This window comes from Balaenoptera physalus (genome assembly GCF_965194825.1).
Source record: "Balaenoptera physalus genome assembly, chromosome: 15".
NCBI lineage: Eukaryota > Metazoa > Chordata > Mammalia > Artiodactyla > Balaenopteridae > Balaenoptera > Balaenoptera physalus.
In genome coordinates, this window is record NC_138894.1 from 96,489,879 (window position 1) to 96,517,635 (window position 27,757).

Below are 27,757 nucleotides of genomic sequence, written 5' to 3' on the forward strand. Positions count from 1 at the left end.
CCATCCCTCTCCCCCTTCCCTCCCTCTCCCCCTTCCCTCCCTCTCCCCTTCCCTCCCTCTCCCTCCTTCCCTCCCTCTCCCCCCTTCCATCCCTCTCCCCCTTCCCTCCCTCTCCCCCCTTCCATCCCTCTTCCCCCTTCCATCCCTCTCCCCCTTCCATCCCTCTCCCCCTTCCATCCCTCTCCCCCTTCCATCCCTCTCCCTCTTCCCTCCCTCTCCCCCTTCCCATCCCTCTCCCCCCTTCCCTCCCTCTCCCCCTTCCCGCCCTCTCCCCCCTTCCATTCCTCTCCCCTTCCCATCCCTCTCCCCTTCCCATCCCTCTCCCCCTTCCATCCCTCTCCCCCCTTCCATCCCTCTCCCCCCTTCCATCCCTCTCCCCCTTCCATTCCTCTCCCCCCTTCCCTCCCTCTCCCTGCCCCCCGACTGCTGCGCCCCGGCCCCTGCTGCTCCATCTCCACGCGGGACCAGCCTCTGTCTCAGCAGGTGACCCTCTTACCTGTCTTCCTCCTGCTCGTCCTCCTCCCCGGGTTCTCCGTCAGCGCTGAGCCCCAGGCCCGCAGGAGAGAGGCAGGAAGATGAGCTGGGCAGCTGCTGGCAGTGGGGACGGCGGGGCGAGGGGCTCCAGTGCTGATGTCTCAGAGGAACCAAACGAGCCCCGGATCCGGCTCCTCTAACCAAGGGCCGGGCCCTGGGCGCGTTCGTGAGCACAGGGGTGTGGCGTGCATGGGGCACGTGTGTGCCTGGTGACACTGGTGTGGGCCGTGTATGGTGTGTGAGGCTGGGGTGGGGTGGGGTGTGTCCGTGCGTGTACCGCGCCGTGGCCCACGTGCGCTCGAGTGACCCTGCTGTGCGGGGCGGCCCTGTGTGAACCCGCCTGTCTACACAGCGTGGCTCCTGGCGCCGGGCTGGCGGAGGTGTCCCGGGCCCAGGGCCTGGGGCAGCTCCCAGGGACGAGGGCCTGACCAGCTCACCCGTTCCACGTAAAGCATAGCCTGTGCTGTCCCCCAGCTGCCTGGGGCTTCGTATCCACGCGAGGCCAGGTCCCTCCTGGTGGTCAGGCCCTTCTCCGGGGGCTTCTCGGTGACACCCAAGGCCAGGTGCTGAGTGTGGCCAGGAGGGAGGGTGCTCTGGGCTCCTTCTCCAGGACGTCCCACCTCCTGGGGGGGGTCAGATAACAACCTGCCAGGCGCTTCCCGGGGCAGGGGCTTCCTCTCTCCCAAGCAGAGTTGCGGGCGCTCACACTGCATCACAGCCCGCCTTTCTCCCGGGCCGTGAACTCCTGGGCAGATAGAATTTCCAAACAGGCACGGGGATTGGGGCGCAGTCCCGCTGGTTTTACTGCCGGTTCAGGGGTGATGGCCGAGCAGTGGGCTTGCGGTGGGCCAGAGGCCGGCTTTGAGTGCGTCCAGGGGATGCCCCGCTCTGTTCCCAGAATCTCCCCTCAAATCAGCCCTGGGGTCCTGTGCTGGAGGAAGAGAAGGGCTCTGGGAAATACCAGCGCGACCTGCGTCCCCTGGAAGAAGAAATCTCGGAGTGAAAATAGCTCAGGGGAAGGCCTCCCCATCTTACTTTTTCTTCTCGAGTTCGTCAGCACTGTTTGTGTTTCTCTGTGTGAATCCTTCTTTTTTGGGCTGCGTTGGGTCTTTGTTGCGGCATGCGGGCTCTTCTTGCAGCGCCGGGCTTCTCTCTAGTTGTGGCGTGTGGGTTTTCTCTTCTCTAGTTGTGGTGCGCAGGCTCCAGAGCGCGTGGGCTCTGTAGTTGTGGCGCATGGGCTCTGTAGTTGTGGCGCGTGGGCTCTGTAGTTGTGGCGCGCGGGCTTAGTTGCCCTGAGGCACGTGGGATCTTAGTTCCCCCACCAGGGATCGAACCCGAGTCCCCTGCATTGGAAGGTGGATTCTTTACCCCTGGACCACCAGGGAAGTCCCCCACTCTGGGTGAATCCTGATGTTCACACGCCCCCGAGGACTCTGCCACTAGGCTGAGTTCTACTTGTTACTGGATTTATTTTGGAACGAAGGCGAACAGTTTGTCAGCATCGCCCAAGTTTCTTCTAACTTGAGGCTCCTACCGTAGGGCCATGGAGGGAAATAGAATATTCTCTCATGGAGGAGCCAATCCTTAAAGCAGGACCTGCCGCCTGATGGCTGGGGAGAGACCCCCCTGGGCTCAAAGCCCTCCTGGGTGTGGGAACCTGGGACCTCTCCGTGCCTAGGCGCCCTCCTCTGCAGGATGAGTGCAAGGTCTCACCTCCTTGTGCTGCCGTGAGGGTGAAGCGCCCTGGTGAAGACCACGTGCCTGGCACAGGACGGGCAGGGAGACAGGCTGGCCCGCACAGTACCCAGACCTCACAGCCCTCCTCGGGGCACTGGGTCCATGAGTGTCTCCCCGCCAGATATCCAGAGAGGGGGGCCTCCAGAGGGTGTGAGGTTCCTTCTGAGGGGACCACCGGGGACTTGAGCTATGGAAGCACCTGCCCGCTTCCACGCTGCTACATCATCGTCCTCCTTGGGGCCCTGATAATAAAAATGGTGGGGGCAGCAGTGACCCCGAGGTCAGTGCCCGGCTGAGTGCCTCTCGTGGGCGCCAGCAGGATCTCACGTCCCCAGGGTGGCTCCGGAGAGCACGTGCGGGGCTGAAGCGTGTGGGCAGGGACGGGGGGCAGCGGAGGGGAAGGGGTGCAGGCGGGGTGGTTCCCGCCCTGCCCTCCCAGGGGACACGCCGAGTCCTGAATCCCACCACCCATCCCTGGGCTGACCGCCACGTGCCCTGGCTTTCACGGGACATGTTCTGAACCAAAACGCCCGGCTTTGTAAACACCTTCCTGGGAGACAAGCTTGAGTGTTTGAAATTATGAAGTGAAACTTGCTACGTCAGCTTATGATATAAAGGAAGCTTCGCATGGAGATGGCTTGTGGTTTTAAGATCTTACCTAGCTCAATGTGTTCTGCTTTTTCTTTCTTTCTTTTCTTTTTCGTTGATGGCTCGGCGTCATCCTGGGGAATCGCTTTTGAGCCAGTCTCTCCTCGGCTTCTTTTTCTTCCCTCCCGGGTTCTGCTCAGGGGGTCGGGGCTGAGCCAGGGGAGGGGGCTGGAGGGTGAGGAGTCAGCTGCGGGCCTGGCGTGGCCGGGGCTCTGCGCGGTGGAAGGAGGAAAAGTAAGCCGCCGTCCCCCACTGAAACCCGGGGTGCCGTGCAGTCCTCTCAGAAGCCTCTTCCGTGGCGGGCTGGGGAGGGGATGCTTCCCAAAGGCCCGCACCGGTGCTACGCGTGGGGTCGCTCAGGGCTTCGCCACAGGAGGCAAGGAGGGAAACTGTCATCACACGTCGAGGCCGCGGCCTTGGGCTGAGACTGACGCGCCCCCGGACCAGCTGGCCACCCGGCTGGACCGCCAGGCACAGAGGGTACCAGGCATCCCCCCAGGCCTGGTCTGGGCAGCGAGGAGAGCTTGTGAGCCGGGCTCCGGCCATTCTGCGGTGACAAGGACGGACGTCCAGAGAGACCTCTGGGAGCTTCTGTTCCATCTCCAGCCAGGCACTTCCTGCAGTCGTCTTTGATGTGGGAGAGGCCATGGAGATCATCGGATCTGCCCTCCTTTTACACCTGAGGAAGCAGTCTGATGGGAGCCCATCCCACACCTGGACGCCCGGAGGACCGCACCACTCCTGGGTCAGCCGGGCACCGGCAGGAGGTGCCCTCCTCTGTTCCTCACTTCTTTCTCCATTGACGGGGCGACCTCAGGCAGATACTCTCTGGGCCTGTTTGATCATTTTTAAAATGATGGAAATAACACTTCTCTTTGAGAATCTTTGCTGTGGATCAAGTGGGATGTGATTGGCTCTGTAAATTACAAAGTCTCCTGTGACGGCGGAGGCCAGGGTACCAGTGCTGGTCCCCGCTTCTCAGCTGGTGGAGTGCTGGGCCCCTGAGGCACCCCTTACTCTGTGCCTAGAATTCCTGATCTCAGACAAGCCTTGTCCCTCACTCCACGCCCTCCGATTCTCACACACACACACACACACACGGGACTCTCTCAGCAAGGTGAGAGAGGGCCAGTCCCTAAGTCACGCTGAGCACAGGGAAAGCCCTGTCCCTGTCCGGCTTTGGGAGTTGGGTGAATCCTTTGACCTCCCTAGGATTGGGTGTCCCGACAGCACATAAGGAAAGGGGTGAGCTGCGGTTTGCATCGGTGAGGGTTCCAGCAGCAAACACGAGGCGTCGCAAAGCAGCCACCCGAGGGGTGATGGAGCGTTCTGTCCCGGAAGGTGGGCTGTGGGTGGGACCTTCACCGCCCAAGCCTGAGGGCGCGGAGGGGAGGCCCTGAAGTGGGCCGTGCGGGGCGGTGACAGCCCCCAGCCCCCTGCTGGCGTCTTCTTCACCCTGGGGTTCTTCCCTTTGAATCTTGCTGCCTGGAGAGGAAGAGGGGAGATGAATAAAGAAAAGGGGTGATCTCTAGGGGGTTTTGTTTGAGACGTACTCAAAATAAGGAAGATGGGTCAAAGCTTTGGGAAGACAGGTGAGTTCCCCTCCTTAGCTCTGCCGAAGTGTGCCTGGTGGTCACGCAGACTTAACCCCCAGGGACTAACGGCACGTGTGAGTACATGCACGTGTACACGTGTGGTGTGTGTGAGGGTGTGTGTGAGACAGACAGAGACAGATGGAGACAGAGAGAGACAGGGAGGGGAGAGCATCTCATGGTGCTGCGGGGCGCCAGCCCTGTGCTCAGAGGCAAAGCTGCACGTCTGCGGCGTGAGATGATGGACGGACAGACACGGGCAGACAGACACAGGCGTGCCGCTGCCCAGGTGAGCTCCACCTGCCGCGTGCCGCTCACCGTGCACGCGGCACAGAGCCGTGGGCGCTTGTGCAGACGGGTCGACACCCCACCCTCCAAACACAAGGCAATCCCACTTGGTATCCACTCAGCTGTCCCAGGACGAAGTGGCCGAGCTGCCCTGTGTGTGGTCTGAGGGGTTCCTGTACACAAGAGGGAGCGGCTCTGATCTGGGGGCTGGGAGCGCGGCCCCGCGGCCTCCCCTGCCCTGGGCAGCCCGTTGAGGGCAGAAGGGTCGGGGGAGCTGACTTTTGATGTCGTGCTTCTCTGCCATCCGAGGGCGCAGTCTGGAGAGGCTCGGGGACAGAGCGGGGCAGGGGTCTTGGCACACTTTGGAGTTAAAACACAATACTTTTTAGCAGCCGAGGCAAGACCCCAAGAGCTCCGGGATCCAGGAGGCCTGCTTTGGCATCCGTCCCGGGCCCCTGTGCCCACCCGCTCTCCTCCCCGTCCCACCTCTGCCGCCCCTGGCACATCTTCTCTGCCCGCTCGCTGAGGAGGGATCCTCTATCACTCCTGCCGTCCCCCGGGAAGTACAAGGGTTCCTGCTGTGTCTCCCCCTCCCCACACCCTGGGGCTGAGGCCTGGGCTTTCGACCGGGAGAGGAAACCTGTGCACACCCAGGGCGGTGCTTGCGGGGACCCCTGGCTCGTGGTCGTGGGTGAAGCCCAGCGGTCCGCCCGCCGGGGCCTGTGGAAGCTGCCCTGACGCACATATAGTGCTGTGCTCGTCCTGTCCGTGTGTCCGTGAGCCTGGGAGACGTGCCCACGGCAGCAGCTGCTTTCGCCCCGCGTGCATCGCAGATGCTCTGGCCTCACCCGTTAGAGGTGGGGGAACTGAGGGCCCGACTTCCCGTGGAGGCTCCCCCCCAAGGGTGGAAGGGCGGGCAGTCTCCTTGGACCCTGACGTTTCTAAAGGCAACCCCAACTCGAGGACAGAGACCGCACCTGCCCGAGCGCTCGTTTCCCTGGGACAGGCCCTTGGGAGCGGGATGGGCTCGCACACCGGCCTCTGCCCGCGATCTCAGGTGTGATCTGAGATGAGGGGGGGCCGACGGCCCCTCCCCCGTCCCCTCCGCGGCGGTGAAATCGCCTGCCTCCTGGTTGCCCTGTGAGCCGTAGGGAACTCAGGGGAACTTCGTATGTATTTCTGATAAACACATAAAAATGATCATCGGTATTTTATCCCGCTTTATAATTTAGGAGGCAGATTCACATACTTCTAAGCCTCCAGTGGGTTGGGGACACTGACTTCCAGGGTGAGGCAGGGAGTGCCGCTGGCTCGAGGTCTCAGGGCCGTGAAGGTCGGGCCTGGGATTTCGGCTGAGATCTCGCTGCAAATCTCAAGGTCGCCCCAGCACGGCAGCCCACTCACCTGTCTGCTCAGACGGTGGGCAGGGGACAGAGGGCCGTTCCGGAAGCGCCTCTCCAGCTGGTGAGCCGACGGCACCCACAGAAGGAGGACGGGTGGAGAAGGAGCTGGTTAGTGACACCTGGGTGCTTGTGGGACGGGGGGACACTCCCTCGGAGGGCGAGGAGGTGGGGACTGCGGCTGTTGGTCCCTGCGGCCCCACCGACACAGCGTGGGGTTAATTCATCCAGTGCCCCCGGCACGTCCGGTGAGCCTGGCACGGACGTCCACCCCCCTCACCACGGGGGCTTGCAGGGTGGTTCGGCCTGCTCTATCTCCTGGGTGACCCCGCCTGCAGCCACCCACTTTTATTTACTCCCTGGATTAGTGTCCTGGGGCTGCTGCATCACAGTACCACGAACCGGGTGGCTTAAGACAACAGAAGTGTATCTTCTCGCAGCGCCGGAGGCCACGCCCTCCCCTCTGGGGAGAGTCCTTCCCACCCGCTCCAGCTTCTGGAGGCCCTGGGCATCCCTCGGGCTCTGGTCTCTTCCCTCTGTGTCTGTGTCCTCACGTGGAATCTTCCTGTGTGTCTGCTCTTCTCTTAAGGACCCAGCCGTAGGGGATCAGGGCCGCCCCAGGGATCGTCCGCAAAGACCCTACTTCCCACAAGGTCAGGTTTGCAGGCACGGGGGTTAGGACTTCGAGGCGTCTTTTTGGGGGATACAGTTTTACCACAACCTGACCTCTACTGTCATCCCCTCTCCCATCTGCAACGTTTGTTTCAAGGAAGAAAATGATGACCCAATGGGTTCGACATTTCAAAAAGGCCTTGACGCCATCGGTACCTGGAGGAGGTCAACGGTGAAAACACAGCTGCTTTGGAAGGCGGTTTGGTCTGGGGCTGGTGCCAGGCTTACTTTCCTGCTCGGCACACCCAGGTCCCCAGCGCGTTGCAGGGGGGCGTTTCTCAGCCATCCCCCGGCCCTCGGGCGCCACGTGGCTCACAGCGCGTCTTCCCGTGGGCGTTTCCCTCTCTGGGAGCCGAGCTGCTGGAGGGATGCCCAGTCTTCTCAGGTTCCGTCTCCAGTGGTTTCGCTCAAGCAAACTCGAGGTAACTCCTGGTAAACACAGACCCCCTCACCTCCAAATCTGCACCTGGACCGAAGGGATGGCACCACACACACGCACGCGCGCACACACACACACACACACACACACACACACACACACACAGGGTTTTTATATCACTCTGCCTGTGGAGGGTCTGTCTTGATGCCCCAACTAGACTTCCAGCCCACTCTGACCTCTCCTGGCCACTGGGTGCAGTCTGTGAGCTGCAGGGGAGGAGGCTGAAGACAGAGGCCGGTACGGAGGATCCAGGAGAGGTAGCCGCGTGTGCCGGGGACTCGGGTGGCACTGACGGGAAGGCAGGACGTGGAAACAGGCCCTTCTTACCCCGGCAGATGCACCCGAGGGACCCCTTTGGTGGGGGCACCCCTGAGCCTGTCCTGCAACTACGTGCTCCCCCCCCGCCCTGGGGTCCGCTGTGCCTGCAGAGCCGGCCACACCCCGGGGGACGTGGGAGGCTCAGCCCTGGGAGGCGCGGCAGCCGGACTGGTTTACTCTTCGCCTCCGAATCACTGCTGGTGATCGTCACGTGATGTCCTGCAAGTTCAGGTGTCTGGATACAGCCATTCCTGCAGGGGTTTTGTTTTTTTATCTTGGTACTTACTGAAACAACAAGAGGATGAACAGTGAATGACTGAACCCGCCCCGTGGAGCGAGAACTGTGTGCATGTGACCACCCAGCCCAGTAACCCCCCCACCCCCGCACTGACCTCCTCCCCCAGGGCCTGGGGCGGCCCCTCAGCGCGACTGGCAGGAAGAAGCGTTCTCAGCAGCTGTTCGCTCTGCGTCGTCCGGGTTCCTTCTCTGGTTGTAAGTGGCCACACTGGCACCAGCCATCAGTGCATCAAGGGCCGGGGCTCGGGGACGCCCGCTGAGCCTGTCCGAGCAGCCCCTGGCCGAGGGCCAGTCCTCTCCCGAGCAGCAATAAGGACGAGAGGTCAGTGCTTCCCAGGCTGGATGTGACTCTGGCCTCTGGCTCTCACGGCACCGGAATGACCTGGAATGAGCCGGAATGAGCCGTCCTGCCTCTAGAGATGCTCCAAGGTCAGCGGCCAGCCCGTTCCTCCGGAGGCACAGCTTCCTCCCCACCTTCCCCTCCCCTTGGGTCCGTGCTCCCCTCCCGTGCCATCTGCCTGCTCCCGGCTGGCGCGCTGTCAGCCTGCCGGACCACAGCTGTGAGCCTTGGAGAGCGCACGCTTGGTGAGCAGAAAAACGACTCTGAAATCTCGCCTCTGGGCCCCCCTCTTGCTTCCCGCGCCTCGCCCGCCTCCGGACCAACTTATCCTCCAGCCCAGCCTCCAAGTGGAGCTCAGGCCAAGTTGGCCAGCTGCCCTCGCTTGTCAGCTTCTTTGCCCAGATGACAGGGGAGCAGCTCTGAGCTGGGAAGGGCTGCGGGTCCGGGGAGCGCGCACAGGAGCAGCGCCCGGGACGGCGGCGGGCAGCCAGGAGGTCCTCCCGGGCTGTGAGGAGCTGGGGGCGGGGAAGTCCCCATGCCTGGGGGACACCGTACCACAGCGTGTGCACGAGCACGCATGCACGTGTGTGTTCATGTGTACGTGAGGGTTCATGTGTGCACATGTATGGTTTAAGCGTGTCTGTGTGTGCATGCCTGGGTACCTGGTGTGGCATTTGAACACTCCTGGGCTATCTGGAGCCCCTGCAGTTGTCTTGTGGCACCTGTACCTGCCTCGGCCTTGACATAGGAAATCTGCTTCAGGCCCTTCCCCCTGCCGTGCCCCCAGGGTAGCTGGGCCCCGGACCCGCGTGCCCGCACTTCTGGGTCTGTGCACAGCGGGAGCCGAGGGGCCTGCCTGCGCCAGGCTGGAGCTGGGGGCTTGCTACAGGGCTCCCTCGGGAGGAAGCGATGCGTAGACGCGTCATCCGCTCCACGACCATCCGCTAGGTGTGAGGTCCCCCGTGTGCAGACGGCTGGACTGCGGGGGCTGCCGGAGAAGGCGGGAAGAGGCGCGGGCGCTACTGTAAGAGGGCGGAGGCGGGTGGGAGCTCTGGAGGAGGCTCGGGTGTCAGCCGGCTGCCGGTGGACCCTCGATCTCAAGTGACCTGCGGTGTCGGACACTCGTCCACTCCATCCTTGTGGAGAAACCTTCTCCTGGCTTCCGTTACCATGCTCTCTCTGTCGCCCCTCCCTTCCCTCCCTCCTCTCTCTCTGATCCTGGGGTTCCATGCTTGGTCTCTGCACCCTGGGCACAGTCTGGGGATCGCAGCTTCACCCCTGGCTGCAGTCACACCTGCACAAAGACCCCACCTCTGTCTCTACGCAACCCCCCGACTTCTCTGCAGAGTCCCGGAACTTCATGTCCAGCCGCCTGGACCTCTCTGCTGAGGAGACCCCCCAGGGGCCTCCAAAGCAGCCAACAGGGGCCCGAGCTTGTCCTGGCTTCACCTCCACTTGCGCCCCTCCCTGCATTCCATCCTGGGGAAGGCTCCACTGTCCCCCTCACCCCTGCCCCATGCGCTGGAGTCCAGAAGCCCAGCCCCACGTCCTGCTCTCCTGCAGGTACCCTTCCCTCTCCGTCCTCCACGCTCATCACCTCAGCTCTTGACCTCTTCTGAACGCCCTGAACTGGTCTCTGCCCCCAGTCTGTGCCCACCCCATCTTGCAGCCCGCTTCCTGCTAACACACACGTTCTAACCCACGCTCCACACTGCCTCCATGGAGCCTCCTTCTCCCGTCCTTAGGGCCCCTCTGCTCCTCTGCTTGAAATCCTTCCTGGGCTCTCCGTGACCTTCAGAAACGACCTCAGGCTCTGCAGGACCTCGGGTCCGCCCTGCCCCCTCCCGACTTCCCACACACCCCAGCAGCACAGTCCCGGGGAGGGTGCCTGGCTCCTTGACCCCTGCCCTCTGCCTGCTCCACGTCCTCCCGCCCCTGACCTGTGGTTGCGTGCAATGACCATTCCCACCCTGTATCCCTGACCCACAATTGGAGGAAGGCAGGACCACCCTCTTGCCATGTTCTGCCACGAGGCATGGGGCTCAATGTTCTAACCCAGCGGCCCCCAAGCTTTTTGACACCAGGGACCAGTTTCATGGAAGACAATTTTTCCATGGATGGTGGTGGGGAGATGGTTCAGGCGGTAATGTGAGCGATGGGGAGCGGTGGGGAGCGACGGGGAGAGATGGGGAGAGATGGGGAGAGACGGGGAGCGATGGGGAGAGACGGGGAGCGACGGGGAGAGAAGGGGAGCGATGGGGAGAGATGGGGAGCGATGGGGAGAGATGGGGAGCGATGGGGAGAGATGGGGAGCGATGGGGAGCGATGGGGAGAGATGGGGAGCGATGGGGAGCGATGGGGAGAGATGGGGAGCGATGGGGAGCGATGGGGAGCGATGGGGAGCGATGGGGAGAGATGGGGAGCGATGGGGAGAGATGGGGAGAGATGGGGAGCGATGGGGAGAGATGGGGAGAGATGGGGTGCGATGGGGAGAGATGGGGAGCGATGGGGAGAGATGGGGAGCGATGGGGAGCGATGGGGAGAGATGGGGAGCGATGGGGAGCGATGGAGAGAGATGGGGAGCGATGGGGAGAGATGGGGAGCGATGGGGAGAGATGGGGTGTGATGGGGAGAGATGGGGAGAGATGGGGAGCGATGGGGAGAGATGGGGAGAGATGGGGAGAGATGGGGAGCGATGGGGAGAGATGGGGAGAGATGGGGAGCGATGGGGAGAGATGGGGAGCGATGGGGAGCGATGGGGAGAGATGGGGAGAGATGGGGAGAGATGGGGAGCGATGGGGAGAGATGGGGAGCTATGGGGGGAGATGGGGAGCCATGGGGAGAGATGGGGAGCCACGGGGAGTGACGAGGAGAGGCAGATGAAGCTTCGCTCGCCCGCCTGCTGCTCACCTCCTGCTGTGCGGCCTGGTTCTTAACAGGCCAGGGCCCGGTACCAGTCTGAGGCCCGGGGGTTGGGGACCCCTGCTCTAACCCACTGTAGAGGTGGCTCCCTCCACTGTGGCTCTGACTGTCGGAACGTTTCCCTCATAGACAGCTCTGTGTCCCTGTCACCTGCCTGAGGCACATGGTGTCCAGCTCCTTTCCTGCTGGACAGCCCTGTGGTGTCCCCCTGAGTGTTCTCGCAGCCAAGTTCCCCGTCACACAGGGAGATGCAGGCTGGGTTTCACAGCCTGCTGGCTGGCCGGGGGCAATCTTCCCCTCTCTTCTAGGCCACGGGCATGTGCCCTATCTCTTAACCCAGAGGCTGACCTGGGTCTGTGCTTCTCACACCTTGAAGTGCATGTGAAGCTGCTGGGCATCCTGCCCAAAGGCAGAGCTGGGTGGGGTCCGGGAGCCTGCATTTCTCACAAGCACACTTGGGTGGCAGGGAGCTGGGCCGTCTCCAGGGTCTCCCCTAGCTCTCTGTCTTTGAGGAGCATCTCTAGTTGTGGTGCAGAGACCCCTCTGCCTTTGCCCATGACGTGTCGCCCTCCCTCCCTCCCTCCACCAACCCTCCGCATGAGGAGAATCTACCAGGTGCTCTGCCGGGCACAGCAGGGGTTGCCAGCCTCTGCTCCCGGACTTCCCTTCTGGGACCTCTTGTGAGAAGACTCCACATGTGTTGACCTGTTAAGCTTCTCCTAAGGTGGGCCCCTGAGTACTGACCTTGGCATGTGTATGGACTTCTATTTCTTGCCTTATCTTCCCTGGCTGACCTGAATCTTGTGAATGTCGACCTTCATCGCTTACTGATCTGCTTCCCACCTGCTCCCTCCCTGAAGCAAGGTGACAGGATACCGGGCTTTGCCTTTGTCTCTGGGCTGCATCCAACACCCAGGCTGCCGCAGGGGCACAGGGGCCTTGGCTTCGAGCCTGTGCCGCCCAGAAGATGCCCAGGGTCAGTCTGTCCGGCCGTCCCCTGGCTCCCTGCCCTGCGGTGCTGGCCGGGCTGTCTCTCTGCACCTTCCCCGGGCCTCGCCTCCCTTGTAAATCTCCATCAGAGACGAGCGTGCACGGGGCCTCTGGTGTGCTGCCCGGGAGGGGGAGGGGGGGAGGCGAGGTACCCAAAGCCCACAGAGCCCAGCCTGCTGTGACAGAGCTACCACTCAAGCCCACGTGCCCCACCTCTAGCAGACATCCTGCTGGTCAGCCCCGACTCCCCCAAAGCCAGGAAGACATTCCCCTTCCCCATCACGCAGAACCACCCAGCACGCTTTCCCACAGGTCTAAAGAACTGTCACCAAGTTATTGATCTACGATTCCCACTCACGGGGGCACCTTCTAACCCTGAGACGGAGCGCCGTTCCAGACAGGCTCCCGCTGGTCCTGAGCGCTCACGTGCAGATCATCCGCTCTCTGCTCCTTCTTCACCCCGCTAAAGCCAATAATGCTCTAAGAGAGAAATTAGGTGCTCATCGGAATTGTGTCTAAATGCAGCAGATAATTTTAGAGCTTTAAATTAATGTTTTAAGACTGACCTCTGTAATTTTGGCCAGCCGTAATGGATTCCCTCAAGCAATGGTGATTTAAGGAAGAGGACTGATCTTGACAAACCAGGGCAACTTCGGCCCTTAGGGAGTGGGCGGCAGAGTGGACACGTGGCCGGGCCTCACGGAGGGTTCCACTCCCTTGCCCAGGACGCAGGATGGCGCCAGGAGCAGCTCGCCCCCCGCGGAGCAGAATCGCTGCTCCATGAGCCTGAGCTCGGCGGACAGCTTGACAGGCGTCCGGCATTGGGCCTGGCACACAACTGTCTCCCGTCCAGCCCTGCCAGCCTGCACACCGCGGAGACCAGTTGCCCCAGAGCGCCTGCGCTCAGACACGGGCATGTGAATCTGCCATGTGCTTGCAGATCTAAAAAGAGACAATCACGCTGCGCTCATGTCTTTTAGAGGAGCCTGCATTTTAAGATTCTGGATATGAGTATTTTAAAAAATTCAGTGCTCACAGGCTAAGGATCTTTCTAGGGCGTACGGCTGACTTATGGTTCATCTTTTCACGTGTAGCTTTTGGGAACCACACAAGCAGTTCAGCTGACAATCGGTCAAAGCAAGCAAGGGTCCTAAGTCTGGAAACCAGAATCTGAATCCTGTTGCTTCTCTGGTATTTCCAGCCAAAGTGGGGTCCACCTCTATATTCCTGCCCTGAAGATATCCATGCATCCAGATAGAAACTGTTGTAACCGTTGTATCCATTTCGTAGGGGAAACAAAAGAGGAGCTAAGGGACGGATTTAGTCCTGCCCAGAATCTGCGCTGCAGCCTGGGACGCTGGGAAAGGAGCGGGTGGAATGCTGGTTCTGGTCCCACAAGCCGAGCTGTTGGCAAAGGTCTGCCCGGCCTTGTGAAATGCTTAGCTTGCACGCGGGAGGACGGAGCGGCTTCCTGTGACCGTGTGCTCTGAATCCAGGCGGCGTCTCTGGCTCCCGGGACTCTCCTGCCTTTCCGAGCTGTACGGGTCAGAGGACAGGGGCCGAGGGTGCTTGGTTACGGCTGCCCCAGTGCAGGCCTCCGTGCCTCCACCTCTGGGTTCCTGGTACTGGCAGTTTAAAATGATGGCCACGGCTCTTTGTCTGTCCTCCAGGAGTGGGGCCTGTGGCCTCTTGCCTCGGATCCAGGTGGGCGTGGGACCGCTTTGACCCACAGAGGACGGGGAGCAAGGTGACCTTCCAAGCTGGGCGCTCTGCCCGGGTTTGGGGGTGCTCGTGTGGACACGGCCCCTGGGACCCTACAAGCTGGGCGAGCCTGGGCCCCAGAGAAAGGCCGTGTGTGGACACCGGGTCAACAGGCCAGCCGAGTCCCACTTGTGAGTCATCCCAGCTCAGGTGCCAGATGTGAGGGAACATTCCAGTTCCCAGTCATTCCAGAACATTCCAGTTCCCAGCCATTCCAGAACATTCCAGTTCCCAGCCATTCCAGTGACTCCCAGCCGTTTGAGTCTTCAGGGGGCAGAGGCTGGCACCCCCTGCTGTGCCCGGTCCCAATGCCCGACCTACAGAATCCATCCTGAGCTTGGTAAATTAGGGGTTGCTTTTCCCCACCAATTTCCGGTGGCTGGTCCTGGAGCAGAGGGGCACTGAGCCGCCTCGATGGGCCTCCTCTTTCATTCACGCAGAAGATTCTGCTGAGAAAATCATCTTTGCTAGACGATGCACAGGGGCGAAACTGAGTGGACGCTGTTCCCTAAACACAGGGTGTGTGGCCGTCCGCCCCGAGGTCTCTGGCCGTGTGCTCACCCCTTCCCAGAGCAGTCTGCTGGCGGGTCGGGTCCAGTCCTCTCCCTTTTGCGGTCCTCATGTTCTGCTGTGAGGGTCTGAGCGGGCTGGCAGTGGAGTCCCCTCCGTCCCTAACCAGACAGGCTGTGGCCTTTCTGACTGGCATCGCCCTGGGATCTCTGGTCACCCTGCATCCACTGTCATCCTCCCGAGGTCTCCCAGGCCTTGGGGGTCAGGGCCCTCGTCCCGGGCACGCATCATCCAGTGTGGGTTTAGAGCGCCCGAGGCAAGGGTCTCACCCCCGTGCTGTGAGCAGAGCAGCGAGGAGGCAGTGCTGTCAGCTCCCTGAGGGATGACGGGGGTGGCAGGGAAGGGGGAGGGCATCGGGGAGCTGGCGGTGTTACCAACGGTGCAGAGGGGTGCCTGCCCAGACCTCTGCTTTAGGGTGGCCTCCGGCTGCCAGGTGGAAGGGGGGACTGGATGCGCTTGGGGGTGTCTCGGGGCTGCGCAGAGGAGACGTGGCTGCACGAAGCGGGGATGGGAGGTAAGACCTGTTTCGGAGTGGGAATCACTGTAATTTGTTCCCAGGCTGACTAGCGGGTGTGAAGAAAGGGGAGTGAGCCCACACCTCCGGGAAAATGGAGAAAGCGTGGTTTTTGAGGTGTGGGTGTGGGGAAAGGTGTGTCCATCCTTCTGGACATGTCATACCTGGGATGTCCTTGATGCATCTCAATGGGAATATTGAGCTGGTTTGGGGATATTTGCACCTGGAGCTCAGAGGAACATTCCGAACTGGACAAAGGTGGGGCTCCTCGGCTGAGGGTCATGTTAGGGTGCCGGCTGGCTGCTGCGAGTCACGTGGGGAGAGGCGACAGAGCTGGATGGACGCCCTGGGCTAGTTCTCAGAGTCTGCACCTTCGTTCTCTGCATGATTGCCCTGTGGCCGCTGCCACAGATGGCCACAGGATGGGTGGCCCTGAACAGCAAAACTGTGTCCCTTGCAGCTGTGGAGGCCAGAAGTCCACATGCGAGGTGCTGGGGGCCGTGCTCCCCTGAGGCTCGGGGGCGTCCTTCCCGCCTCCCCAGCTTCTTAGGTACCGGGTGGGTATCCCGGGCTGGTGGCTGCGTCCCTCGTCTCTGCCTCGTCTTCACATCACCCTCTTCCCTGTGATTTGAATCTTCAATCTTCCGCTGCTCTTTTCTAAGCATGTCTGTACTGGATTTAGGCCCCGCCCTGACAATCCAGGACAGTCTCTCCACGTCAAGGTCCTTCATTACGTCTCCAAGGACCCTTCCTCCTCGTAAGGTCACATCCACAGCTTCCGGGACTGGGACCTGCTATCTTTGGGAGCCATTTTTCAGCTCGCTCCAAAACGGAGGCCTGTGGAGACCGCACCTGAGAACAAAAAGCTTGACTTTGCAGTCAGAGCTCCCGGGCTGACGGAACTGGATGGGGAACCCTAGCTGTGTGACCAGGGTCCCGTCTCTGGGCTCTCAGAGCCCACTTTACTCACCCATTTGGGGGATGACGTTGCCCTGTGTCCTCAGCCTGCTGTCTGGGTTTTACAAGAGCACGCATGCCAGGTGTCTGGTAGAGTGCCAGACACACACACACACACACACAGACCCCTGCACAGATCTGAGCCCCGATCGCCCACGGCCCCCCTTAGAGGTGCTCCGGCTGGTTTAGCTGTATCTCAGGCCAACTCAGACTCAGGTCGGGGCTTTTCTGGGAGGGACTTACACAGAGAAATGGAAGCAGGGTGTCTGGGTGACCAGCTCTGCATCAGGAAGGGAGGGGCTGGAGATTCGGGGCCAGGCTGGGCCCTGGGAAGTAGTGGGCAGACGGCCTGCGGCTCCCTTGCTAATGAGCCTTCACTGCCTTGAGCTGACAGGGAGCCCTCCTGGGGGAGGAGAGCCCGAGCCGCTGTGCTGAGCCTGCCTTTCTGCGCTCATCTCCGTCTCCATGGCAACGGGGCGGGGGGATGGGGGGACGCGCGATCTCTCTGGGAAGCGTGGGCGCGGAGGTTCGCAGGCAGCGCGGCTGGAAGGAAAAACCCAGGAATGAACGGCAGCCCTGCTTCCAGCCCAGCGCTTGACACGTGCCCATCACGGCTTCACAGGGAAGCTCAAGGGCGGCGGTATCTGCCCCACGTCGCAGAAGAGGAAGCTGAAACAGAGAGGCGGAGTAACTCGCCCGCAGGCCCACAGCTGGTAGATAGGAGACTTGGGGCCGAAGCAGGTGGCTCTGACCGATGGGTGACCTGGCCCCCGGCGGACCCTTCAGTGCCCCTCTGGGACCCTGGAGCCTTATTAAACCACAGGGCGGGGCCAGGCATGTCTGATGCTGAGAAAAGAGTGTGGACAATTTCAGGAAACCCAGGAATTCTGAGACCACGTCTCCCCCGCGCCCCTCTCCCCCGAGTTCATTTCGGGGTCTGCCAGTACATCTTTTACGAGGGAGCTGTGAAAACGTGCACATGGTCTGTTCAGAGGCATTAGAAGTCCTCGCAGAGCAGGCAATCTCTGCTCAGGGGAGGGTCGGATGAGAGAGGGAAGCTTCCTGGAAAATCGGGGTCTCAGAGGCTGGGCAGTGGGGGCAGCTTTCAGGTCTGGTCTCTCCTGACCAGTCACTGTGGGCGGATGAGCCCCAGTGGGGAGGGAGCCCCCTTCCCCTCGCTGCCTTCCCAGTACTGCGCAGCTTCCAAGCCCTACGGCCTTCCTTTGTCGACCCCACATAACCTTTCCCGCACTTCCCACCCAGATTGCTGCTCCGATGACTCTCGCTCTGTCCTGTGACGGCACCTGGGGTATTATTTGGCCTCACGCCTGGCATCTCCCTGCCGGGGGGCGGGGGAGGGGTGGTCCGAGGACAGGGGACGGCCACGCGCCGCTCTCCCCTGGGACCCAAGGGCCACGGCCGGCCCCAAGGTCTGGGTGCTCTTGGGGTGTCCTACTCAACCCTGGGCTCGAGGTAACACAGGAACTTGTCACTGCAGGGCAGCCCGTGGACTCCAGGGCGGAAAGAGAAGCTTGTGAAGGGAAAGAAAAGCCCGGATGTGAGATGGTAAGTCCAGAGGAGAATCCCAGTGATCTGGGGACACAGAGGCTGGGGTCAGGCTGCAGGAAGGGACGGGACGTCCTACTTCCCCTGGTCAGCTCAGGACTCACCCTGCGGTGTCCCCACCTCTGCCAGGATGTCTTCAAGGGCTGGGGGCGGATTAGCCGTGAGGCGGCACCTACCCTGGTGGCAGCTTTCTTTTTAGAAAGTTGTGCTAACGTGCAGCTGGATTCCGTGTCCTGGTGCAGCTGTCCCTGGGCCTCACCGCCCCGCTGCCCTGGCTGCCCTGGGAGCCGCTGCTTCTCCTGCGGGGCCTGGGGCGCCGTCCAGCTCAGTCAGTGGGTCTGCGGACGGCTGTCCACCGACGACATGGAAACCACACGGGCCCAGCGCCACTGCAGGCTGGGCCCACGTGAGGTGTTCGCACCTCCTAACTAACTGTAAAGAAGGCTCTGTTCTCCTTTACATTTTGGATTGTCTCTGTTTCATAAAAATGCACCCGGGTTTATAATAATCTGAAGCTTGCAGCCTGGGTAGGTTTTTCTTAAAACTCCATCTGCTTTTTAATTAGTGACGATTCCTCCAAGATTTCCACATTAATTGCTCATCACTCTTGGTTTTGGGGACGCGAGTGCTTGTTCCCGAGCGTGTGGGCGCCCTCGCTGGGGCAGGTGGCAGGGGCCGGGGGCTGCCCGCCATGGCAGTCATTTCAGATCCCTCTGAACCCTACGAGGGGGGCTCAGCTCACAATTTCACACCGGCAGGGACACTGAGTTCCAAGTCCGGCTTCCCCACCATGCAGCAGGTCACTGTCACAACCATCAGCGAGGCCTGGCCGAGGGGACCGAGGTCGGCTCGTTGGAGGCGGGGTCTGGAGCAGGACAGTGCACCCCCCGTCCCCCGGTGTCCCCTCCTGCGGGAGGACGCCAGAGCTCCCGCTGTGCAAGCCCATGGCTCCCACTTACTCAGGGAAGGCCAGTGACGAGGGGACAGGAAATGGTCTGACCAGTCTCTTCGTTTTCATCGTTTTTAAGCTAATATTTATTGAAAGCAAAGTAATCCATACACATAGAGGAGAAAATCAAGTTGTGTATTTTGGGGAAAACGTGGGGTCCCACTCCTGCTGCCACCTGGGAGGACTGTCCCGGAGAGGCCTTCCCCGCACTTGTCACCCTGGCTCTCTCCTCTCTGAGAGGGGCGGCAGATCGACTAGCTGGTGACTTTGCCATGAGGCTTGAGCTGCCCTCTGCTTCCCTCCTGGGGCCTGGCCTCCTGCAGCGGTCGGTTTCCCTGCCGTGAGGTGTGTAGGGGCAGGTCACTGCGCGGGGCTGTCGGTCTAAGTCTGGGTCTGGGAGTCAGAAGCCCGCTGTTCACTCCTGACCCTCTTCCTCTGCCCTGCCGGGGGTCTGTCCGGCGCCTGCCCTGGGTCTGTCTGGCATCTGCCGGGCGTCTGTCTGGCATCTGTCCGGCGTCTGTCCGGCATCTGCCCGGCACCTGCCCGGGGTCTGTCCGGCGCCTGCCCGGGGTCTGTCTGGCGTCTGTCCGGCGTCTGTCTGGCACCTGCCTGGGGTCTGTCCGGCGCCCCATCAGCTCAGAGCTCTGGTAAGAGGAAGGGTGCTGATTGCTGGGCTCCTACAGCAGCACCAACGGTGTCAAACAGCTTCTCACGGAAGCAGCAGTTTCTGTGCACCGTCTTTTCCCGCCTCTCCTAGACTTTTCAATATTTATCTTTCCGTTCCTAATAACACGCTCCTGGTCAGCAGACGCCACGGAGTGAGGTGTAGACTCACCACGTGGTCCGCACAGGAGGGCTCACTCCCCAGGCCTCCCCCTCTGCCCTGTCCAGGGTGGCGTGCGGAGGGGACAGCGTGTCCAGGTGCCTGTGGGACGGCGGCCTTGAGCTCAGGGTACCCTGGGCGCTCCGTGCTGTGCGGGCTCCGTGCGTCCCCGCAGATTGTCCACCGGCTGAGTGTGCGGAAGTGGGTCCATGGGCGAGTCGGCATCTTTTTCTACTTCTTATCATTATCATGTTTTTATTTGCTTGTTTTTCTCTGTTTACTTTTATATCTTTAAATGTACTTTTGTCTCTGTTACTTGATTTCTCTACACTAAATGATGAGTTCTGACTCTAAATCTATCAAAACAAAGCAAAAGAAATGAGAAAATCAGTGAACCTGCTTCCCTAGCCATAAGCCGTACTCAATAACCTGATTTGTCTTTTCGTATTTCCCCCAAATAATACACGTACAACATATTCTCAAGATTTATTTATGAAAATAGTATCACTAATACATAGTTTCAACCTCTTGTTTTCTCGCTCAGAATCAACTTGTGGAAATCACCTTAAATTATCCAGTACAGCTAATTATTTTTAATGACTGTGTAATGGTTTCTAGTGCAGATGTAATACATTTTTTCCAGCTTCTCTCTAATTGATGTACATTCAATTTACTTCCAATTGTTGGTCAAAACAACTACAGTGAGAACCTTTGTACGTTACTAATCCATGCGACAAGCATCTGTGGTTGGACATGTCCTTATGTCGTGGTCCTTTCACTTCTGTTGGCATCTTTGAGGGGGTCTCCAGTACGTAGTGCCTTCCTTCTCCATCTAGATTCTAAACACAATGAAACAATAAATAAGCAAATGACATGGAGGCAAAAATCACCTACATTACTGGTAGCAGCTGAATTGCTAGATTTGGCAGGTCTATTTGCCAAGGGCTTCTGGCGGGCCCATGATCAGACCAAGTTCTCCGTCTAGCTGTGTGCCCCAGAGCGACCTCCTTCCAGCAAAACCTGGCCGTTCATCCCAAATATCCTGGAGCAGCCGCCCCAGGGCTGCAGGGGTAGAGAGGACAAGGGCAGAGTGTGCTCAGAGAGCGGGGCGGGAAATACGATTTCTCTCTCACATCATCTCTGGGAGAGACCCCTGGAAGAGGCGCTACAGGGCACAGAGGGTGTGTTTCCGTGGTCAAGCCACGCCCCCATCTCCACCCACGACCTTGAGTATCCGTCACAGTGAGGACTGTGGCTTCTGCCAGTTTGGTTTGCGATGGGTGTGAGGCCTACTCACCCCGGTTCACAGAGCCCGCGTGGCCTGGCCTCACGCATGGCACCACAGCTGTGTGCGCCTTCTCGAACGGTATTCATTTAGCAAAATGTGTAGAGATGCTGCTGGACGCTGGGCCCAACTTCAGGCCCCGAGACCCTGCTGGGCGTGTCTTGCTTCATGTTCCTGGGCCTTTGCTTCACATCTCTGCTTTCCGGATGACTCTCCTTCCTGATTGCCACCCGGCTGGCCTCTTCCTTCCCGCTCTTGGCCCAAACGTCCCCTTTGTGGAGAGGCTCCCTTCCTTGCCCGCTGATCTAGAATAGACACCCGACACCCCCTTCGGGGCCGGAGCCCAGTCCTGCCCCAGCCAAGTGGCGGGCCACTCTGTCCCTGAACCTGTCCCCACTCTGCCCTCTCTTTGAAATCTCCACCTGGCTTTAGCACCATCTGTGCTTTCCTCATTCCATTTTAGGTACATTTTTATTTGCTCACTTATTACCTGATTTTCCCAACTGGGACCCAAGCTCGGTGATAACAAGGGGCCGTGTGTGCTCCCCGACGTGGCCCGCGTGGAGAGCGGAGCCGAAAGGCGGCAGCTGCGGCTTCTGCACGAGCCGCCCCGCTGCCCCGGCACCTCCGTTGTCTCTACCTGCCGCCGTGGCAGGGCCTCGCTGGGCTCGGGCCGGACAGGCTGGGCTCGCTGTGCATCTCGCTCTGGCCTGGGGCGCCACGTGTTCCTTCCTTCCTTCTCTTCTCCTCCGTCAAGCCGCTCCCTCACCGGTCTGCATCTTCCAGGGATTCCTTGATGTCTCTCTGCCTCTCTTCCCTTTGAACTTTCGCGGTGGCAGGCGGTTTTGAGAAGGAGAGGCGGTCCACGCGTGTGGCCATCTTCTTGGTCAGGCTGGAAGCCTGTGCCCTCTGTCTCGTAGGGCAGGGGAGAGAGGCTCGCGGGCAGAGGCGAGAACCCCGGGCACGCGGCCACGGCAGGCCTGGGTCTCAGGCCCCCGGAGCCCTTCGTCCCCACCCCCCTCCGGAGGCGCGCACCGTGCTCTGGAGCTCCTGCCCCCCCCCCCCGTGCCGTCTGAAGCAGGGTCGGGGCCCGTTCCCAGGGCAGCCTGTGGTCCCTCCGTCCACGGACGGCGTGGGGCCCTGGGCGGGGTGAGAGGGCAGCCGGGGAGCGATGGGGGCGGCCCCCTCGTTGCTTCCAAGTCCTGCTGTCCACTCACCAGCTGCTCCGAAAAGACAACCGAGGTTGGCGTGCTGGGAAGATGGGAGGTGCCCTTGTTACTATCCGATGATGAACTGCGGTGCTGGCAGGAAAGGAAGCAACCGGCGGGTGAGTTTCATGCCCGGAGACTCTGCCTTGGAAATGTAACGCCAGCCCGTGCGTCAGCCTGGCTCTCTGGCAGTGAGGGGGATGCTTCCGGCCCGGGGCAGGCCCACGGGGGGCAGGACTGCTTCCCCAACGTTCTCCACTGACCTTCCTCCAGAATCTGGAGGGCGGGGGCTCTACCTGGGCCCCTGGGAAGCAGCAGTCTCCGCCCACTTCCCTGGTCCTCAGCTCTGTCTCGGGGGAAGCCCGAGGCTCTGTTCTCAGTGTTCCTGGCAGCCAGGCGGCAGTGGCGTAGGAGGGTGGTGGCACAGCCGGGCATCCGGGCCCTGCGCCACCCTCCCCCGCCTGCCCTGATGCGGCTGTGCTGGAAACCCACCCCAGCGGGACTCTGATGAGGCCTCGGGAAAAGGGGGAGCAGCGCCTGGGCAGCGTCGTGCTGCTTGCCTGCTGAGCCGTCGCTTTCCTCGTTACGGGAAAGGCTCAGCCCATCCAGCCCCGGAGCCCCGCTCCCTGGCTTAGGTCTGGGTACAGGCCGACCCTCGGCTCTTGCTTGCGGAACAGAAGATCATTTTCTCACCGTCTGTCATACAATTTTTTGTAGATGAAATAATCGAAAGTCTTCTTAGGTATGATGTTCACTGCACGGTTGAAACCAAATGCGACAAAACGTGTGGGGAGGTGTGTGGGGGGCTTGCACTCTGTCGTCCCAGCCCTGGCTGCCAGGCTCCCAGCAGAACGAGGTGCTACAGAGTCTCACCAAGACAGAGACTCGGTTGTTCACTGGAGAGCGCGAGACGGCGGCGGCTTCCCCGGGGCCGGGCCCTGAGGACCGCAGGGGGCCAGTGAGGAAGACAGTCACCGCCTTTTGTCACCGAATCTCAGGAGTGTCATCGGTCACTTCTCGCTCTGTTCTCTCGATTAGAGAAGCAGCCCTAGGTCCAGCCTGCAGGCAGGACAAGGGGGTTACGTAGGGGTGTGAGCACCAGGAGGTGCTGGGGCCAGTTTACAGACTGCCGGCCAGGGGAGCTTACTGGGTGCCAGGTGCCCTTCTAGCGGTGGGGCTGCAAAGATGAGAAAGATTCGGTTCTGGCCACAAGGACATTATAGTTTAGTATGAGAAGCAGATATATAAGCAGAGTCCTTTTGGTATAGTATTATGAGCAAAATAACACAAATATTGAGGAGGTATAATGGTAGCTCAGAGAAAGAATGATTCAACTCTGTTGACAAAGGGCCAAGAGCAAGAAGGCAAGGAGGGCTTCCTGGAGGAGGTGAAGCATGAACTGACATTTGAAGAACAAATCCTCTCCCCAGTGCTGGACAGAGGGTACTATGGCCAAGGTGTGTACAGAACCAGCCCAGCCGGCAGGCCCAAAGGTCATGGGGCTCCTTTCCATTCAGGAAATACCTGCATTTCCCTTCAAAATGCCCCAGAGAAGTGGCTGGGAACAGCACAGCAGAGCGCCAGGTTATTCGATGGCAATGTCAATATGAAAAGTAAGAGCAGCGTTTCAACATCGGGTCCCGCCAGCCTGCAGTATGCTCTTGCCAAAATAGCCTTGTAAACATCAAATTTCGAGAAAGCGAAGGAAATTATGTTAATCGTATTCCTGAGAGCACTCAAGCAAAAGGGCTGTTTCCTGAAAATATTGACACGAAGAGAAGCCCTGTTCGACTGATCGTCCCTTCGGGCTTCCGAGTGTCCCCGAGGGAACCGGCAGAGGTCCCCCCGGAGGCTGGGCGGGCTGACAGGTGTGGGTGTTGGCAGCCCCGTGCTGGGGCGGGACACGGGGGGCGAGCGGGGAGACTTGGGGTCGGCAAGCCTGGAGGCAAGCCCCTCCAAGGTCAGGCCGGGGCCTTGGGGCTGGTGGCCGCTCCCCGCCCAGCACCTGGGGGAGCGATGCAGGGCTGCAAGGGCGGGGGGTGTCCTGGGCTTACGTGCGTGCGTGCGTGGGGGACAGCCAGCTCGCTTGGGCCCTGGTCCCCTGGGCTTCCCGCCAGCCCCCGCTCCCACCCCTCCACTGCCATGTTCACCAGCCGGCCCCCTCCCCCTGGGCCCTGCCTGCTCCGGGGCCGAGGCGGCACCATCTCATTGCCGATTTCCTGGGTCTAGGATGGTGATTGGTATGGAGTGGTTTCCTGCCAACATTCACTGAAAGCTTTCGATCGGGCAGGTAATTGGCAGCCCATCCAAACTCTAGCAGAATGAGAAGAGGGACCTCCCTGGCGGTCCAGTGGTTAAGACGCCACGTTTCCGATGCGGGGGGTGCGGGTTCAATCCCCGGTTGGGGAACCAAGATCCCACAGGCCGCAGCGCCAAAAGAAAGAGAGAGAAGAAAGAGAATGTTCCAGAACACAGACCTGTAGCATCTGCTGTCCCTGGAGCTGCAGCGCTTGGCAGTGAAGCGTGCAGCTCTGAGGACATGCTCTGGGTCCCAGACCAGCCGCTCCCTGGCTTTGTGACCTAGGACGGGCTCCCTCCTCTGTGGGGACGTGCAGATGGGGAGGGATCCCCCTTGGGGAGGCTGTGAGAGGGCTTTGCTGTGCCCCTGCACGTGGGACCTGGGCGAGAGCCCGCCCAGAGAGGTTCACAGGAGCAGGGTCCATCCTGACTGCACCAGGCCTCGCCCAGGGCACAGCTGGACCCTGTCCTGGCTCCGGAGAGTCTTCACGGCAGCCGACGAGAGCTGACTGGAGCTTACACGGGGTCCCGGGGCAGCACAGGCCCGGGAAATCTATAGGATGGTGCCCGGACAGACGGCCTCCCATCTGCACCGTCTCTCATCTCTTGCTCCTTGTTCTGTCTGCTCGTCCGTCTGTCCCTGCAGACAGGGCTCCTCCAGTGCTCTGAGATGTGGAGAAGAGGACTGCCCCTGGGCACCCCCGTCACTGGGTCAGGCCGCTGTTCCCACTCTGCCTGGTAGGGCCGGGGCCACGGGTCACCGACACAGACGTGTGTCTGACTCACCTCTGGGACAGGCCTCAGAAAAGGGCACCGCTGTGAGCTGGGACGGCACCCCATCCGGACGGCACCCTATTTATTATCATTGATTGTGACACATTTATTCCCCTTCTACTTAGGGAAACTGAGGCTCAGAAAGGCTAAGGTTATTTTTTGGTTTTAGGGTGATGGGTAATTTTTGTTTCCTTTGTGCTTTTTTTTCTGTATTTCCTAAACGTTCTGCCATGAGCAAATATGGCTTTTACAGAAGCAGAGCTTTATCAAGGTACTTCCTCCTCCATCCCTTGAGGGGTCCTTGGGGGGCGGGGGAGATACTTCAGGAGCACAGACTGGCACTAGCTCTTTGGGGACAGTCCTGTGGAGGTGACAACAACGGGAGACCGGGCGGCGGGCCCCTGTTGAAGGTCTGAGTGCATCTCAGCACGGTCAGGTTCCGTCTAGGTCCCAGCGTTCAGCTGAGGCATTTCTACGGGCAAATTGCTATGACTTGTTTAAAAATACTCTATCCAAACCAATAAAATGACCAGTATTTATGTCTGGATAAAAATAGCTTCTTTATTACAAAGGAACTTAAAAAAGATGTGTGAACGTTTTAAGAAATGTACAAAGGAAAGATCGTTGCGGAAGTGGCTATTCACACACTTCTGCAAAGCCGTGAGGACACCTTGATGATTCTGTCTCTGGGATTAGATGTGAAATTGTTGAACGGGAACAATGGCAGCTAACAAAAGCGTCCCAAGGAAGTCCGCGCAACTGGAAGGATAGCCACCTTTACAAGAGAGGCTCCTGCCGGAAGGAGAGGCGGTCCGGGTCGGGGCTGAGGGAGCGCTCCGTGGCGAGGGGCTGAAGGGGGATGCAGCTTGGTGGGCTGCTTAGTTTCTGCTCCCTGCGCAATTTCCCCCGCATTTCCTCTTCTTCTGGGTCCCCACGGGTGTCTCATCTGAAACAACAGGTCTGCTGGGGGCCCCGGATTGGCAGCACAAAGCACGCCGCCACGACGCTCCACCAGGCCTGGGGTGGGCGCTGCTCCTTTTCTGGAATCCACTTGGATTCTGCCTGAGAGGCCGGATGCTGCCACCTCTGCTGGGCACCTGCATCCGGGCAGCTCACCAAGCTGACTGGGGCCCCGTGGACGCTCCAGGGCCCTTAGGCTGTGAGAACCAGGGGATGCTGGCACGGGGGAGCAGAGATGCAGGGAGACGGCTTTTCTATTCCTCCTTCCCTTTCCTCGCCCCACCCTCGGACTCCTGTCTCGGCCTGTGAGATGAACTTGAAAGGCAACGTCATCCGACTCTTCTCGGCATGAGCCTTCTCCCTGGGGGCGGCTCAGTTCCCCCCCCCGCGAACAGAACTAGGCAGCCCCACGTGCCCAGATGCGTCTGAGTCCCCGGCCAACTCAGCGTGGACCACTGGCGCCGTGCTGGGCGTCTGGGCTCTGACGGGGCTGCCCCGCCTCTGCGAGCCCCGTTCCGCGCAAATCCAAGGCCCATCAGTGTTCACTGAGCACCTGCTCTACGTGGGCCCTGCCTCTGTCACTTTTACTTTCGCTGCCTCAACCTTACTCTCACGATAGAACTTACGTTTTCATTCTCGGAGAACTAAGGTTCAGAGTGATTAATCAGTTATCAAGCTTGTGGCCTGAGCATCAGAATCTCAATCCACGTGGCCACCCCAGACCTCCCGAGCCCTTTCTCTCCATCACCCTCTCTTCCCAGGAGTTGGCGCCGCCAGGCCCCCGCGCCCACCAACCTGAGACTCGGGGTCACTCCGGACCCCTCCTTCCCCCTCCCCATCGCGCACAGCCACCGGCAGGTCCCATTGGCTCTACCTGCCAAGGATGCTTCTGTCCACTCAAACCTACCCTGCACCCACCTCCACCTGACCCGGCTCGGGGTCCGCCCGCCTCAGCAGCTGTCTAGTCTTTGAAACCATTTCTTTGTTTCTGCTTATCAGAGCGATCCTTTAATGACATAACTGAGATGCTGTCACTTCTCTGCCCAGAACCCCCTGGTGACCGCCCGTTACCCCCAGGATGGAACGTGGGCACCCGGCTCCTCCTGGCTCCTTTGCTCGGCTGCTGGGGACTCCGCTCTGAGCCCCAAACACCCCAAGTGTTGTCCTCTGCCGCTCCTTCCTGGAATTTGCTTTTTCCAGCTTATCACACAGCTGTGCCATTGTTAGCTGTGTGCCCAGAGCAGCTGTCCCCTCCCAGAGGCCACCCTGACCACATTGTTCTCAGTCTCCACTGCCCGCCCTCCCTGCTCCCCACCCCCAGGCCCCCGCCCCCATCCTCGCTGGGTATTCGAAGCCTCTTCCTTGCAAATTTCAAAACCACAGCTCAGAGAGGCTTGAGGAAAATGGGAATCACTGGCTCCCGTGACTGGGGAGCCAGAGGAGGGCTGGTTCGAAGCGGGCCGCACGGAGGACTCGCCTGAACGCCCCTCTCCTCCTGTCGCTGGGCCCTTGGCGGGGCCTGACTTCCTCCTGTTCTGGGGCAGGGGGTGGGGGGCTTCCTCCAAGTGCTCAGGACCGGGGCGCTCGTGGCTTCAGGCTTGCGTTGCCCCTGACTAGCAGCTGATGTAGAAAGTGACTCTTTTCCTGGTCTCCTGAGGAAAGGCCCCGCCTGGCCTGTTTGTCCTGGAGTGGAGCCTCAGCATGAAGTGAGCCTGTGCTCCGACGGTCCGTACCGGGGCGTGTGCCCACCCCAGAGCCGAGCACGCAGCCCCCGATCCGCTCGCACTAAGAGTGCAGGAGCGATGGGTCTCTAAAGGGAAGAGTGAGGGGCTGTGGACACTCACAACACCCGGCTTCAGGTCGGCTCCTGTTCATCCTCTGCACCAGACACAGCAGTCTGCCGTTTCCCCTTTGC

At 60.5% G+C, this 27,757-nt stretch overlaps 1 protein-coding gene across 1 annotated transcript; it reads right to left on the reverse strand.

The window, feature by feature from the left end:
• Positions 1 to 19,789: 19,789 nt before the first annotated feature.
• LOC309643485 (uncharacterized protein) lies at positions 19,790 to 27,063 on the reverse strand (the record flags this gene model as incomplete). Its single annotated transcript, XM_082426209.1, has 6 exons — positions 19,790 to 20,156; positions 21,243 to 21,426; positions 21,820 to 22,405; positions 22,684 to 22,748; positions 22,799 to 22,869; positions 26,914 to 27,063. 6 exons carry the CDS (start codon positions 27,061 to 27,063, stop codon positions 19,983 to 19,985), a joined length of 1,230 nt encoding a protein of 409 aa, XP_082282335.1. The 3' UTR covers positions 19,790 to 19,982.
• Between the last annotated feature and the right edge of the window lie 694 nt (positions 27,064 to 27,757).